This window comes from Triticum urartu, chromosome 7A (assembly GCF_056163025.1).
Source record: "Triticum urartu cultivar PI428250 chromosome 7A, HENAU_Tu73, whole genome shotgun sequence".
Taxonomy (NCBI): domain Eukaryota; kingdom Viridiplantae; phylum Streptophyta; class Magnoliopsida; order Poales; family Poaceae; genus Triticum; species Triticum urartu.
The window spans coordinates 220,415,408-220,431,084 of record NC_141879.1 but is presented as its reverse complement, the minus strand read 5'-3'; the positions used below and the strand labels follow the sequence as shown (position 1 = coordinate 220,431,084).

At 47.5% G+C, this 15,677-nt stretch overlaps 2 protein-coding genes across 2 annotated transcripts; one reads left to right on the top strand and one right to left on the bottom strand.

Annotated features, from left to right (window-relative positions):
* Positions 1-7,902: 7,902 nt before the first annotated feature.
* Positions 7,903-8,406, bottom strand: LOC147959095 (uncharacterized). The gene has a single exon (XM_087532461.1). The coding sequence runs from the start codon at positions 8,404-8,406 to the stop codon at positions 7,903-7,905; it is 504 nt and encodes a 167-aa protein (XP_087388587.1).
* A 1,605-nt stretch (positions 8,407-10,011) lies between these two features.
* On the top strand, positions 10,012-15,012 carry LOC125530268 (cysteine-rich receptor-like protein kinase 10). Its single transcript, XM_048694658.2, has 7 exons — positions 10,012-10,268; positions 10,406-10,522; positions 10,608-10,759; positions 10,860-11,070; positions 13,981-14,218; positions 14,311-14,461; positions 14,548-15,012. The coding sequence occupies exons 1-7, from the start codon at positions 10,184-10,186 to the stop codon at positions 14,857-14,859; spliced, it is 1,266 nt and encodes a 421-aa protein (XP_048550615.2). The 5' UTR covers positions 10,012-10,183; the 3' UTR covers positions 14,860-15,012.
* The last annotated feature ends 665 nt before the right edge of the window (positions 15,013-15,677 follow it).

Genomic DNA, 15,677 nt, shown 5'->3' with positions numbered 1-15,677 from the left:
GCACGTGGTCAGGTGGCTACCTCGTAGCCCGGCCTAAGTGGGCCAAGACTGAGAATGATCTGGTTGATAAAGGGATCGAACCAAAGACAATTAACTGGCCAGACCGTTGCCGGACTTGGTTCTTCAGGGCTGGCGGAACCTTGGACCCTGTAACAAGGAAGTGCATTTGGACGAACGATCAAATGGACATACCAGTCAGGAAGCTTCAGCACTATATCGAAGCAGCGCAGCAAGGGACGTTCTTTCCAGACAGAGAGAACGACGAGCTCACAATTGCCCTCGGGAATCCTGAGCACCCTGGACGGACACGAGGCACGCCAGGCTCCATTCTGTGGAAGGTTGGGTTTCCGGACGCAGGCGGTTACAAATCCCATGAGAGGAGGAAAAAAGTGCAGCAGACCCAAATGCAGGCGCTGCAAGCAAGGGTACAAGCGATAGAGGAACGAGAAGCAAATCGCAGCAAACGTACTACCGAAGCTTCCCCTGAAGCTACCCCGCCATCTCAGCGGAGAAGCAGCGTGGCTTCCACCGAGCTGCTTCAGCCGGAGCATGCCTTGGCGGCTCCTGCCAGCTATCCCATGGATGCTATCACGGAGTCTCAAAATTGCCACCTTATGACGCAATGGATGAATTTGAAGGTCAAGGCGGCTGTTGGCTCTGTTTATCCTACTGAACCCGGCGCAACTTTTCACTGCCGGCCGATTCTAGAAGGATATGCTAGGGTGATGGTGAATGAAATAACGGAGGGATTTGAGGACCTCCAGCTTGATCACCCTACCGGTGAAGGGGAGACTAGGCTGGGGTCTGCTCTGAAGACTCCATGCCTATGGCGGAAGGAGCTCATCAACCTTCCGACCTGGACGCCTCCGCCTCCTCCTCCTCCTCCGGCAAGTCAGGGCACTCCGCCTCCTCCACCGCCTCCTCCTCCGGCGAGTGACGATCAGGGCACTCGACCGGCTCCTTCTCCAGCGCGTGGCGGCACTCCGCCTCCTTCTCTGCCTGCGCTGATGCGCCCGAGCAGCCAGCCTCCTCCTTCTCCGCCTCGTCAGCAAGGGCGGAAGAGACCTGCCGCCGCTCCGGCTGCTCCGGCGCGTCATAGTCCTTCTCCTCCGCCTCATAAGCAAGTAAAGAAGACAACCGCTCCGTCTGCTCGGCCGGCATCTAGCAGTACAGCCAAAGGCGGGAGGACATACAGATTCGGTCCTTCTCTGAAGACTCCAGAGAAGTTACCATACAAGAGGACCCCGGAGGAGAACGCCGAGATCGCACGAACCGAAGTGGATGACTGGTTTCAAGGGTTGAAAGCAAAGAGACATCCACTTCCGGAGGAGAAGGTAGATCCGGTGAAAGCGAAGCGCACTCTGGCTGCCCTGACAAAACCACCCAAGTCTCCGCCGAAAGGAAACTATGAGCGCATTATTGGAAAGGAATTTGCCAAAGCGGAGCGGTCGGGAAGTACTGTCAGTGATTAAAGGCTGAAAGAATGACGAGCTGGGAAACAAATTGCCCAGCTCGGCGAACAAGCGAAGCAATCGTGCCCCCCGCTCAAGGTGCCTAGCCACAACGTCGCTAATGATCCGAGGATGGTGCCCGGTTATAGAAATCTTGCAGATTACCTGCCCGACGATGTACATTATGAACCCATGGAGGTGCAGATACAAAGATACGAGTACGGGAAGCCTCTCATCAAAGATGAAAGATCTCTATCAACGATGATGCGAAGATTGCATGATTGGTACTTGAAAATCTGCAGAGACTCTGGGGGGAGGAGTACTTTGTATGTGAAAATTAAAAAGGAGCATGACCTCATTGGAATTGAACTGTTGCCTGTTCCATTTGAGGAGTTCTATCAGTTTTTCAATCAATTGGCCCTCGATAAAACAACGGCCGCCTGCTACTGTCTGTAAGTAGTACTACTTCTGTCATTAAGTCTCTCTATATAGCTCAGCTCTTTCATTGCATGTATTTATAATCATCCTCACTATATTATGCAGATTGAAGATCGCCGAATTGAAGAAAAGACAAGTCGGTGATATTGGGTTCATTAACACATATCTCATAGATGCAACTCAGGTTAAATTTCATGCCGCAGCTACCGAGGCCAACTTGCTACGATCGTTGATAATAAATGAAAACAAAGATATAATACTCTTTCCTTACAACTTCAAGTGAGTGTTACTGTCTTGTGCATATTCGGTTTCCCTTATATATTAGTCAAGGTTATAGTAATGTAATTGATGAGTTATGCATGCGTATGCAGTTTCTACTATATTCTCCTAGAGATTAAGCTTGAGCAGGGACTAGTAACCGTCTTAGACTCAAGACGAAAAGATCCCCAGGACTATGCAGACATGACTCAAATACTCGAGAAGTAAGTTAAATCGATCATTATCCACCATATCAGCAACTTTGTTCATTTCCTGATATATCAAATAATTGTTTTCTTTGTCCGGCAGGGTTTGGAGAAAATTCACCAGAAAAGCTCCGGGACTGCCGAAGGAGCTGCAATTTAGACACCCGAAAGTAAGTACTATAGTAGCATGTTCCGCGCATCTACTAGTCATTCAAGCGCTAGTTTCATCAATACCATTTGGCATTCTTGCTTATCAGTTTGATTGACCTTTATTTCTTGTAAAGTGGTTGTGACAGGAACAAGGGAATGATTTTTGTGGATACTACGTTTGCGAGTCCATCCGCCACACGACCTGTGAGCGGGGCTACACTGACGAACAATATGAAGTACATAAATAACAACATTCACAATTTTATTTTATTACCATCATTTGTGTTGAGTTTCATTCATTCATATATATATATATATGTGTGTGTGTATTGACCCCCTTCTTTAAATTAGATGTTTCGGAAGCGGGATGAACTCCTAGCACCAGCTCGCATGCGAGCAATTCAAGAGGAATTGGCGGCATTCTTTCTTGACCACGTGATCCCTGAAGACGGAGAATACTATGTGGACCCTGAGTCCGTATGATTATATTTGTAAGAGATAATTATTGTATATATGTAGCCGGTAGTGTCGGATAGATATATGAGAACTTGTTGTTCGACCAATCTCTCGGAGAAGGAGAGGTGGTCGATATCACTTCTCTCTGTATGCATATATGTTCATAACGATCTTCTGTTTCCTTCGTTTTCTTACTAGCTAGTTAGCGTGTCTAGTCCTCTCTATACGTATGTATAGTACGTAGCGTCGACCAAGCACGGACATAAGAGAGGACACTTCTCTCTATTAATTATAGCTAGCTAACACAATATATGAAACACCTAAATTAACCCCCCAAAACCCCAAACCCCCCCCTTCAAAAAAAATCCCCAACCACAGAAATTCTGACGCGTGGATGCCTATTGGTCCCGGTTGGTGCCACCAACCGGGACCAAAGGGTCTCCTGCCTAGGCTCCGCACACAGGCCACGTGGAGGCCCATCTGTCCCGGTTCTGGATTGAACCGGGACTAAAGAGACAGGGCATTAGTACCGACCCTTTAGTCCCGGTTCCAGAACCGGGACAAAAGGCCCTTACGAACCGAGACAACAGGCCCTTTTTCTACCAGTGTGGACAGTTGGCGTGGTGTAGGGCAATAGCTAGGCCCTCCTTGCACGCCTTCAACTCAGCTACAAGAGCGTCATTGCATGCAAATAACTGTCTGCAAGCCGAGTACATGATCTGACCTTGTGCGCCCCGCAGTACCATGCCGCAGCCACCGGTGTTGTTGCTTGCCACATAACTACCGTCAATATTGAGCTTTGCCCAGCCAACAACCGATGCTCCACTTGAGCTCCATGCATGCGTTCCCGGCCGGCCGCTGATCAGGAGCTGGACATACACGGCCAGCATAAAACACCATTTTTCCTTTAGCTTGGTCATGATGTGGAAATTGCTGTAGGCACAACAATGAGTTTATGTAACTCTGAAGGAAGCGGCGGGAAGCTTTAGTAGGCAGTGGCAGTTTGTCATGGGTGATTTCGTTTCGGACGTGCCATGTACGTCTGAAGACCATTAACAGAACCATGCAACTGAGCTCTGGCAGCTGATCAAGCACCCCAAGGAGCCATTCCGGCCCCGTGTTGCACACTTTGTCCACGTCCGGGAGTGGTCAGTCCTTCGCCACGTCTCTCCATAAATCCTTCGCATGTGGGCATCTGCACATCGCGAGGAAACCGTCCTCGCGTCCCACGCCACAAAGGGAACAAATATCATTAGTTTCTAAACTGCGGGAAAATTTGTTTGCCCAAGTAGCAAGACAATTTGTCGCCAATCTCTAGGCAAAAACTTGCACCTTAGGCGGAGCAGGACACCCTCATATGGTCTTTCAGATGGCGCGACGACCATCCGGTGCCTGGCTCGATGCACTTGCTGTAGGACGCTCGTGCTCGTCCATGGCAAGGAGATATGCAGATCGAACGGAGAAGATGCCAGACTTCTCCGGTGCCCACGCGAGCACGTCGTCGGGGACACGTGGTGACGTTTTGATGCGGACGATTATGTCGATGTCGACCGGCAGGAAGTATTGTTGAAGAAGATCCAACCGCCAGCCGCCATTGGTGTCGAGGAGGTCGGGCCCGCCGAAGTATGCAAGTCCCCTGAGGCGAGATGAGTGTGTCCGACGGCTCCCGAGGTAGCCACCGGTCGCGCCAAATATGGATTTGTGTCCCACTGCCCACCCTTCAGATAAGGCCTTTTTCCAAAAGCTCCAGGCCATACTGAATAGATTGCCAAGTTACGGATGCATTACCCGAAAAGACCATATCCTAAAGCCGTCCCTCCGGATGATATCAAGCTTTAAGAACCTGCGCGCAAAGACTGTCAGGCTTTGTTAGAAGCCTCCATGCCTGCCTCGCCAGCAGTGCTTGATTGAACACCCTGAAATCTTGAAAGCCCAATCCACCACACGACTTATGTTTCTGAATTTTCGGTCAGGCTATTCAATGGGTTTTTCGCTTCCCCTCCGAGGAGCCCCACCAAAAATTACATACCATCCTATTAAGATCATCGCAAACGGACATAGGGAGTTTAACGCCCATCATATAAGTGGGAATAGCTTGAGCGACCGCCTTAATCATTGTTTCCTTGCCTGTCAGAGATAGAGTGTCACCCCACGCGATAATTCTCTTTGTCAAACGGGCTTGCAGATTCTGACATTTTCCTTTGGACATTTGCCCATCCGGAGTAGGCAGCCCCAAATATTTCTCTTCAAAGGTAGATAACTGAACTTGCAATGTAGCATGGATGCTTTCTTGGACATTCTCCAAGCACGAAGCACCAAACATAATACTGCACTTAGCCGGGTTAATAAGTTGCTCGGTAGCGCCCTCATATGTCATAATTATGGCTCGTACCTCCTCTCCTGGTGTGTATCTGCTTTGAAAAACAGGAGGGTGTCGTCCGCAAATAAAAGATGGGAGATACTAGGTGCCCACCGACACACCTTCAGGGGTGTAAATTTTCCTTTCATTCCGCCATCCTTCAACAGATCAGAAAGTCCATCAGCAATAAACAAGAATAAAATCGGGGAGAGGGGGTCATCTTGCTGTAGCCCACGCGACGGTGCAAACGAGTCCAAGAGGGTGCCATTAAATTCAACCGTATATCCAACTGAGGTGACACAAGTCATTATACAGTTCACCCATCGGTCAGCGAAACCCATCTTTTGCATCGTCCGCTTCAAGAAATCCAATCAACCCTGTCATGCACCTTGGAGAGATCTAGCTTGTACGCACAAAAACTATTGGCAGGGACATTTGATCAAGTTCGTCACAAAAAGGTTTCAAAAATATTCATATTTAAAATAAAAATAAAATACTTACTCTCGTCCCTTTTTGAGTAACCTATCTGGTAGGTTTCTCAAAAATAGAGGAAAAGTAATTATCTTGTAGGTAGTAATAGTCACCTCTGCCTTTGACTTGTAAGAGTGGGGTGGTGCAATGATGTCAACAAGCGAGACTTGTATCACATAAACTAGACAACGATTTGTTTGAATAGTACACAAGAGGAGAAGGAAGAAGAGGCAACAGACAAAGGCAATATTATTCCAGAAGGCTAATTGTCAATATGTGCAACCGTGACGAATATTCAATTCCATACCCGGGCTCATCGGCAACCGATGAACAGTAAGTTAAAAAAATACTAGAAAAAAATAAGAAAAATCTGATTTTTCATAGACCTCAAATTTGTATTTTTAAGCTACTCAGACATCCAAATGCTCTGAAATTTGATAGGCACATCACACACTTAGTCATCTTTCTCCAAAAAAAAATTTAATTAATATTTTTAACAACTTTTTTGTTCACTCCGGGGCTTAGATGAGCTTGGGAGCCAAAACGCTGCTCTCCAACTGTGAGGCCTACAATTAGTATCTTTGATATTCGACAATTATTTTATCTTTTTTAACAAAAGGTGAATTTTATTAGCTTAAAATTAAGTATCTAAATAACACATCACACAATAAGCACACACACGGTCTCTACACAGTTATGATGCACAAGGCCAACATGAACACACTCACAGAAAAAATACGTCAGCAAATATCAAAGTCATATAAAACGAAAACTATGCGTAGACGAGAAAATGGGGGGGGGGGGGGGGGGGGGGGATCTTGAGCGATCAGATTCGTGATCGGCAATTCTTTTACTATCTTTGTGTCGATCCTTAAAGGACCCTTTGGCTAGGGTTTTTCGTGCCTCCCGCCGGTGCCATCGCCGGTTTACCTCGTCTCCTATGATCTTAGGACCATGGATGTGTGGTGGATCCCGGCCCTTGTTAGCGGGAGGGATCCGTTTTTTCATACTCTTGAGTTTTGTTGGAGTTTGGAATAAGGTTTCCCCGTCTAGTCCCCTCCCTGGTGGTGTTTGTAGCATCGTTGGAGGGCGTGCGGAGGTTTGTCTCCGACGAATCTCACAGGATTCGGCTGGCGTTTGCCTTCGGTGGATCATGTCTTCGTTCGTTTGTTTTCGTGTGTCTACAGGTTGGATCCTTCTGATCTACGCTTCTCTTCATCGGCGGCAGTTCCTGTTCTGGTGCGCTAGTCTCATGGGGTCTTAGCACGACGACTTCTCAGCTGTCTACTACAACAAGGTCTGCCCGCCTTCGATGAGGGAGGGGCAAAGAAGGTGACGCGCCTTCGGCTTGCTCCAGTGCTAATAGTCATCGCTAGGTGGTCTACGGGCCTAGATGTATTTTTTTTTCTGGTGTTCTTTGTACTACCTTGATAATAGATGATAAATAAATCAAAAGTTATCCTTGCAAAAAAAAATCTTCATTTTCGTCCATGTGCATATTTACCGCTGATCCGGTAACAATGGGGAAGACAGCGGTGAGTCCAGCCTCCCTCAACAACAACGATGGCAGTGGGATGAAACTAATAACCCAGTAGATCGATCAGTTTGCTGAGATGGCAAGCAGGTTGAATCAGAGAAAGAGATAGCGGCGAAAGAATGGTTAGAACATACTCCCTTTATCCTATAATGTAAAACGATTTTTGATATTATAAAAAAATGTCTCACAGTATAAGACAGGAAGAGTAGAATGCAGGAAGAGCAAAGTCAGACTAAGAAACATAAGAGCATCTCCAACAGGCGCGCAACGTGCGGCGCGCTAAAAAAACGTTTACAACACCTCCGCAACCAGTTTTTACGCGCCGCGGAGCGCTGGCTCTAGCAGCCGCTGCGAACAATTACGCGCACGCCGCTCCAACAGACGCGGTATATTTCTTCTTCTTCTACTCCAACTCGATATATATTCGGCTCCGACTTGTGATACAATAGGCATAGATAGATAATATAGATAAAAAGATAAATAGATAGTACATAGATAGATGAATGATAGATAAAACGATACACAGATAGTTCATGGCCTCCTCCTACGATAAATAATAAAGCGATAGATGAAAAACTACTCCTCGTCGTCTTCCTCCTCCGACTCCGACGCCGACTCCGCCTCGGTGATATCCTCCTCCGACGTCTCAATGAAGGCGTCAAGGTACTGATCGTCGTTGGAGTCCCAGGACGATGCTACTCCTAGGTCGATGTTGAATTGAGGGGCCGCCTTCCGCGTACGCGTGTCATTGCGATAGGCGGCTCGCTCCGCCCTCCTCTCCCCCCTCTCCGCCTTCCTTTGCACGAAGAACTGGCGATCATTGATGACGTCCTGCGGGAAGCCTTGGCACCGCAGCTTCATGGCTTCCTCGTCCATCTCGGCGGGGCTGAGACGGCACTGGCGCCTCCGATTCTCGCGACGATCCTCGTCAGTGATAAGTCGCGGGGGAGGCGCCAGCTCCTGCGTCGGCACCTCCGGGAAGTTCATGTCCCTACGGGATCGCCGAAGGCACCACGCCGTCGAGTCGTACGCGCGAGCGACCTCGTGGGCGGTGTCGAAGGTGCCGAGGCCGAGGCGCATGTCGCCGGACCGAATCTCGGCGGAGAAGACGCCGGAGGGGCGCGCGAGGACGCCGCGGTACCCGAAACTCCTGGCGGCGCGACAACATAGTGACGCCGTGGTGGCGAGGCGAGAAAGCGGCAGAGGAAGCGGAAAGAGAGCGGCAGAGGACGCATGGCGAGGTGGAGAGCGATGGGAGGGCGTGTGGCAGACGCTGCATTTTATAAGCGCGACAAAATTAGCGCGCGCCCGGCCGCTTTTTTGCGCGCTTCCCGCACGCCTGAATTTCCCGCCGCCGCTGGAGCGCACGAAACCTCCCCACGCACATTAAAATCGTCTTTTACCCCACGCGCGAGCCACTGTTGAAGATGCTCTAATAAAGGAGTACAAATTGGAGAGACGATGATGGCCCTTTGAGAGATTGGAGGAGGAAGCAGTATGTCAGTCGGACGCGCCATCTAGAAATTTAACCATGATCAAATATAGAAATAGCCAAATGTATTTTCAAACTAGATGTTGTCTTAATTTTTACTACTCAAAGAAAATGGAAAAAAAATCTAAGGGGTTGTTTGGTTTGTGACTAACTTCGTCAAAGATTGCCACACCTAAGATTAGGCAAGTTTGACCAACTTAGACGAGTGTTTGGTTCAAGCTATACTTTAGGCAAGCCACACTTAGGCCTCACATGGCATACACACAAAAAGTGTTGAGGGGCTATTTGGTTCTAGGACTAGCATTGCCATACTTTGCCACACATTTTTGCCAAACTTGTCTTAGGTTAGTTCATCAAAATGAGAGCCACAAGTTGGCAAGTCTAAGGGAATCTTGCCACACTTTTTGTGTGTATGCCATGTGGGGCCCAAGTGTGGCTTGCATAAGGTGTGGCTTGAACCAAACACTCACCTAAATTGGTCAAACTTGCCTAACCTTAGATGTGGCAATCTTTGGCGAAGTTAGTCACAAACCAAACAGCCCCCCATTTTGATTAACTAACCTAAGACAAATTTAGTAAAAATGTATGATAAAATGTGGCAATGCTAGTCCTAAAATCAAACAGCCTCTAAGTACCACACAATGCACCATTGTCTTGTGGTGCTACGTCCTGCCAGTGGGGTGACATCACAGTGGATCGGCGCTTCTAATCGGGATCCGGCCATTTGGGTGGCGGGGTGACGTTGGAGTGGATGTGGGCGCATGTCGGTGGGGATGCATTGTGCTTGGGTGGCAGCGGAATTGCTGAGGTCGAGCGGTGGAAGGAGATTTTTTTTTACTACAGCAGTGGGTGGTGGAATGGATGAGGTCAAGTGTGGGAGGGGAATTTTTTTACTCTATCTGTGGGCGACCGAGTATATTTAAGAGTCGGGTAAATGTGGAGTAATTTTTTTTACTCCTCTAACGAGTGCTCCTATAAGGAATCGGCTAGGTGCGGTTTAAAGGAGAAAACTTTTTTTCCTCTAAAGCTTTATAGGGTACGGGTTAGAGATGCTCTTATATCTAGCAGCATAGGAGCTCAGCTGTCAAATGTATCCATCAACTGCCCGTGCCGAAAGGACAGAAGGCATACATCCGGCGCCAGCGGGTGGACACGTTCGGTAACCATGCTACTTTTAGCAGGCGGCAGCGAACCATCAATCACTTCCACCCTGCTCCCCATATAACACACTAACGTCGTTGACTTCCTCCTCCGTCCATCCATTTGCGCCCATCAGTAATCACAAGCTTACACTTGCTCCATCCATTCAGAAAGCTAGCGAGCTAGCTAGCTAGCTCGGACGTTCCGCCGGAGTAGTCGTACAATATGTTGAGGCCACCGCACCGACTCGTGAGCCACCGCCGGCTGCTGGGCACGTCAGCGTCCGCGCCGCTGGCGGGCGACGAGGCAGGTGAGTTGACAAACACTCTGTCCTCGTTTTTTCACTTGAACATACGTGCGTGCTACTAGGTGACGAACGACGAAGAGCCGAAGACTGAGCTGTTGTGCTGCACGCCGTGTTGCTGTCGTGTTGTTGGCTTGTTGCAGCTGCGGCGCATGGCTCCAGCCCGAACTCGGTGAAGATCATGGTGTCCGTTCTGGTGGTGGTCATCTTCTGCACGCTCCTCTACTGCGTCTACTGCTGGCGCTGGCGGAAGCGCAACGGTACGTGATCGACCCAGCACTTCCATTGTTAACTACTGACGTAGAGCGAAGCCAAGCCTGTGCTGATCCGAGGAATTCGCTTCAGCCGTCAGGAGAACGCAGAACGAGAACATGACGCCGCTGTCTAGGTCGATCTCGGAGCTGCCGCTCATGGACCTGGCCTCCATCGACGCCGCCACCGGCAACTTCGCCAGGGCCAACAAGCTCGGCGAGGGCGGCTTCGGCCCGGTATACAGAGTAAGATCAAGCACTCCACTACTGATTAGTAATATATTATGAATACCTTGCGTTCCTCATCGGCGTTCCTCCACTAATCCGAACTTCTGCCGGATCGAAGGGCGTCATGGCGTGCGGCGCGGAGATCGCGGTGAAGCGGCTGTCGGCGCGGTCGCGGCAGGGCGCGGCGGAGTTCCGGAACGAGGTGGAGCTGATCGCCAAGCTGCAGCACCGCAACCTGGTGCGGCTGCTGGGCTGGTGCGCCGAGCGCGACGAGAAGCTGCTCGTCTACGAGTACTTGCCCAACGGCAGCCTCGACGCCTTCCTCTTTGGTGCGTTCTACCTCTCATCTCAGCGGACATTCGATTCAGTTTAGGCATGTGTCAGGAGCGATGTGGTTGCGTCAGTGGCCACCTAGATGCCACGTCACCTCCGACGTGTGGCCATGCATATGTTTCACTCTTCCCACGTCTCCACGCTGATCCATCTCTCGCACCTTCCTCTCATCCCTTGCTTTCCCATCAAGCCTCCTCCTTTGATTTGCACAAATACGCTAGTATGAAAAACGATACTCCCTTTGTCACATAAAAAAAAAACGTTCTTTGACACTAATGAGACTGAAAGAGTATTATATTAGGTTGGTTGTAATGGGAAGTATCATATACTAGTATCATGCATATGATACTAGTGTATGATACTACATCCGTAATGCATGATATCATATGTTGGTATCATATAGGACTACATTTATTGTCATGCATGACACAAAGTAGCACATCATTTAATATGATACGGTATCATGATATGATACTCAAGCCTCTCTTTCTTCATTTAATTCTATGCCACCTCATCAAAATTGCTTAGTTGATGTGTATAATACTACCTATGATACTCTCATTACGAGCAGCCTTATACGACGAAGGGCAGTACACATCATTTGTTGCGTGAAAGCTGCAAAGCAAGCTAGGGTCGCAACAAATAGGACGTAGAGGATACAGGTAAGGGCAAGAGTTGTGGAGTGTCTTATTTATTTATTGCAAAAGAGTGATAACCTTATCACACAATAATTCTTTATTAAAATATAGTAGTAGCCACCGATAACTTATTACAGGATCCTTATCTAAAGGGAAACGATTAGCTTCAACCGGCTGATAACCACGCCGCTTCCGCCTCCTTCAGCGATTGACACGCATCACGTGGTCCTTCACTCCACCGATATCCTTATCACGAGCGAAACACCTCCACACTTTTCTCGCCCGTAGCCAAAACTCACTTTGAGTTAACAACCTGGCCAGCGCCGTCCGCCCGCGCGCGCTTCGCCGGCGAGCTGCACCCCTTGTCGCCGCTCGGCGTCCCTCCGCATCAAGAAAAGCAACAGCTCGTCCAGGCTTGTCTGCGACGACGACTGTTCGGCGGCGGCGTTGAGGAAGATGGCCAAGGAGCGGTCCTTGGTGACGCAGCTGCTCGCTGTCTTGCTTCCGACGATCCAGCTAGCTGGTGGCGAGATCGCCAAGGTCGTCGCCAAGATGTTTGAGAGCATATTGGACTGCTCGTCCAAGGCCGAACCGTGCTGAAGCTTTTTGGCTCGATCGGCTGACACAAAGCTTCTACCACAACATCACCTTGGCTGCAATTTTTTTTGCAACAAGAGGAATACAAAGAAGAGGCCGGAGATATTGTTGAAATTTTTGCAACAAGAGTCTTGTTGCGGGAATACAGAGAAGAGATCGAAGATGGTCTTGCAACAAAGGTTATCTTGAAATGTAAGTTTTGTAACAAGGGTCTTGTTACAGGAATACAGAGAAGAGGCCGGAGATGTTGTTGAAATTCTTGCAACAAGGGTCTTGTCGCAGGAATATAGAGAAGAGGTCGGAGATGGTCTTGCAACAAAGGTTATCTTGAAATGCAAGTTTTGCAACATGGGTCTTGTTGCAGGAACATGGGCGGGTTGGGGTGGCGCCGTGCTGGGCGCAGCTCTGTCGGGGCAAGAGGCAAGGTTGTTTGTTTCTGCAACAACGCGCTTGTTGTAGGAATTAATGAGGGGGCATGCGGGGGCGGGCACTACATCAGACGGCTAACAGCATGAGGATCCAACGGTCATTGATGTGGCGGATATTTTAGAATTATCTGTCGGCGGACGCGTAGCAGCGCCCTTATCCAAACTAACTGGATGTTTTTTCATGATACCGTTTTCCAAAGGCTGCATCCGGAGGTCGGCGCCTCCGCACGTTGCATAGCACCAGCTTGAAACATAAGTTGTAAAAAAAATAGAAGTGTTGTTATGTTAAAAAAACCAATCATCATGGAAATTCCAAATTACCCATAGTATGACACACACTCTCACTTGAAAATGCACCTTAAATTTAGCATGAACCCTGACCAGCCAGTTCCTTAATTTTGAGAATTTCACTTCTCTTCGTGTCTGCACCAATCAGAGATGCACATGACGTTCTAAATATGAGTGCCCAGATTTTTATTTTGGTGGGTGCAATAGTTCACGTGTTTCATCACCACACATCAAGCCTGGTCCTTGTGAAAAAATAATGGCGATAGGGGGGCCTATGCATAATGGTACAATTCTAGGAATTGAACGTGGGTGGGAAGACTACACGACTGCATGCCTAAGCCCCGAACTTGGGTGGAGTGCCTTGTCCATAGTGTTTTCTAGAGGAGGATAAAACCCCTGGCCTCTGCATTATTGTGATGCACACAATCTATAGTGTATGAAGATCGAGTGGTGAGTGGCGACTAAATGTAGGAAATATGGACATTCTTCTAGGTAGAAAACAGACATTGCAGCAGGTCATTTTGAGAACTTGAGATAAGGATCACCTTTGTCTCAAAGGTTAGTGGGATGGGCCAAAGAAATTGTTGTTGAGAGGCTGGGTAGAGAGAGATGTGGTGGCTTGGGAAGGTGATTTAGAAGGAAGAATGCCGATGTATGGAATGAGGAAGTAGAAGAGATAGAGGCATGCCTATCGGAATGAATGAGCTATCCCTTTCAGTCTTCCTGTATGAAGAAGATGTCTAAGTAGGATACACTTTTGTTGACGATCTTTAACTAAAGTATAGTCGTGTCAAATTATAAATTAGGCATTCATTGTCAATCATGCACACATAAAAGAGGATATATTAAATCCCCACTAAAATAATATTAATCAACAATAGTATCAATTTTTTAATTGTATCCTTGATGAGCTAATTCATCACTTGTGATATCCATGTGGTATTGAAATTTTTAGACACCAGCAAGAGCGCCGAGCTAGACTGGAATAGCAGGCACAACATCATCATCGGCATTGCCCGTGGGTTGCTCTACCTCCATGAGGACTCACTGCTCAAGGTCATTCACCGAGACCTCAAGCCAAGTAATGTTCTCCTCGACAACAAGATGAACCCCAAGATCTCCGACTTTGGCTTGGCTAGGATCTTCAAGGACGAATGCAATGGTGTCAACACGGGACACATCGTCGGGACCTAGTAACTAGCAATCACAAGCTACTATTGGTAGGTTACAACCATGAAATGCTACATTTATATGCTACTAACTCCAAGTTGAATTATTAATGCAGTGGGTACATGGCACCGGAATTTGTGATGGATAGTGTCTTCTCAGCAAAATCAGATGTTTTTGGCTTTGGAGTCCTCCTACTAGAGATCTTGAGTGGACAACGGAATGGCATGTCATACCTTGAGGAGCACCGACAATCCCTCATCCAAGATGTATGGACATTTAAAACTCTATTCTAGGACCATAGAATAATCTGCTAAAATGCTTCATCTCGTCAACTGAACTTCCTTTTTGGCAGGCATGGAAGTTCTGGATTGAAGATCGGGCAAATGAATTTATTGACCGTGCACTTGGGCAATCTTACTCAAGGGACGAGGCATGGCGTTGCTTCCAAGTCGGCCTCCTCTGCGTGCAAGATGACCCCGACATTCGACCAACCATGTCAAATGTCCTTCTAATGCTCGTCAGTGAACAAATGAGCCTGCCAGCACCATCTAGGCCGGTGAGAAACGTCCCATTGTTAGCGCCATCAGCCATGTTAAGGAGTGAACCGTTGGTTTCTCATAAGTCGATCAACTATGCCTCGATAACTGCTATCCAGCCGCGATGATCTTGTTATTAGGATTTTCATGTACATATTTATTACGAGTCGACTTGATTAGTATTTATTTTACCATATTCGATTATGATCATATCTTGGACTGAAATGTAGTGCAAATGTAAATCACTACATACATTTTTGTACTATAAATGTGCATATTAAGATGTGGGACTTCATGGAACTCATAATTTAGGAACACAATAGGGAAACATGAATCGAATGTGTCGACATACATAATCTTTATGGTAACTAAACGCATAATAATAATATATCCAAGATCAGCATTGACAAAACACGTGAACTTTGTTTACATACTGTGTCACGGACAAGAATTTGCCCTGGCTCTCCCTCGGCTTCTCTAGATCATTCATGGATCTGCAATGACTATTAATGGCCAAAATGAAGGAAATATGCCCTAGAGGCAATAATAAAGTTGTTATTTATATTTCCTTATATCATGATAAATGTTTATTATTCATGCTAGAATTGTACTAACCGGAAACTTAGTACATGTGTGAATACATAGACAAAAAAAGTGTCCCTAGTATGCCTCTACTTGACTAGCTCGTTAATCAAAGATGGTTATGTTTCCTGACCATAGACATGTGTTGTCATTTGATGAACGGGGTAACATCATTATAGAATGATGTGATGGACAAGACTCATCTGTTAGCTTAGCACTATGATCGTTTAGTTTGTTGCTATTGCTTTCTTCATAACTTATACATGTTCCTATGACTATGAGATTATGCAACTCCCAAATACCGGAGGAACACTTAGTGTGCTATCAAACGTCACAACGTAACTGGGTGATTATAAAGATGCTC

What these genes read in the sequence shown, in the direction of transcription:
- LOC125530268 (XM_048694658.2), top strand. Translation starts at nt 10,184, where the DNA reads ATGTTGAGGCCACCGCACCGACTCGTGAGCCACCGCCGGCTGCTGGGC. An exon ending in GCGCTGGCGGAAGCGCAACG is followed by an intron (nt 10,523 to 10,607) that starts GTACGTGATCGA and finishes AATTCGCTTCAG; the next exon opens with CCGTCAGGAGAACGCAGAAC. An exon ending in GCTTCGGCCCGGTATACAGA is followed by an intron (nt 10,760 to 10,859) that starts GTAAGATCAAGC and finishes GCCGGATCGAAG; the next exon opens with GGCGTCATGGCGTGCGGCGC.
- LOC147959095 (XM_087532461.1), bottom strand. Translation starts at nt 8,406, where the DNA reads ATGCGCCTCGGCCTCGGCACCTTCGACACCGCCCACGAGGTCGCTCGC.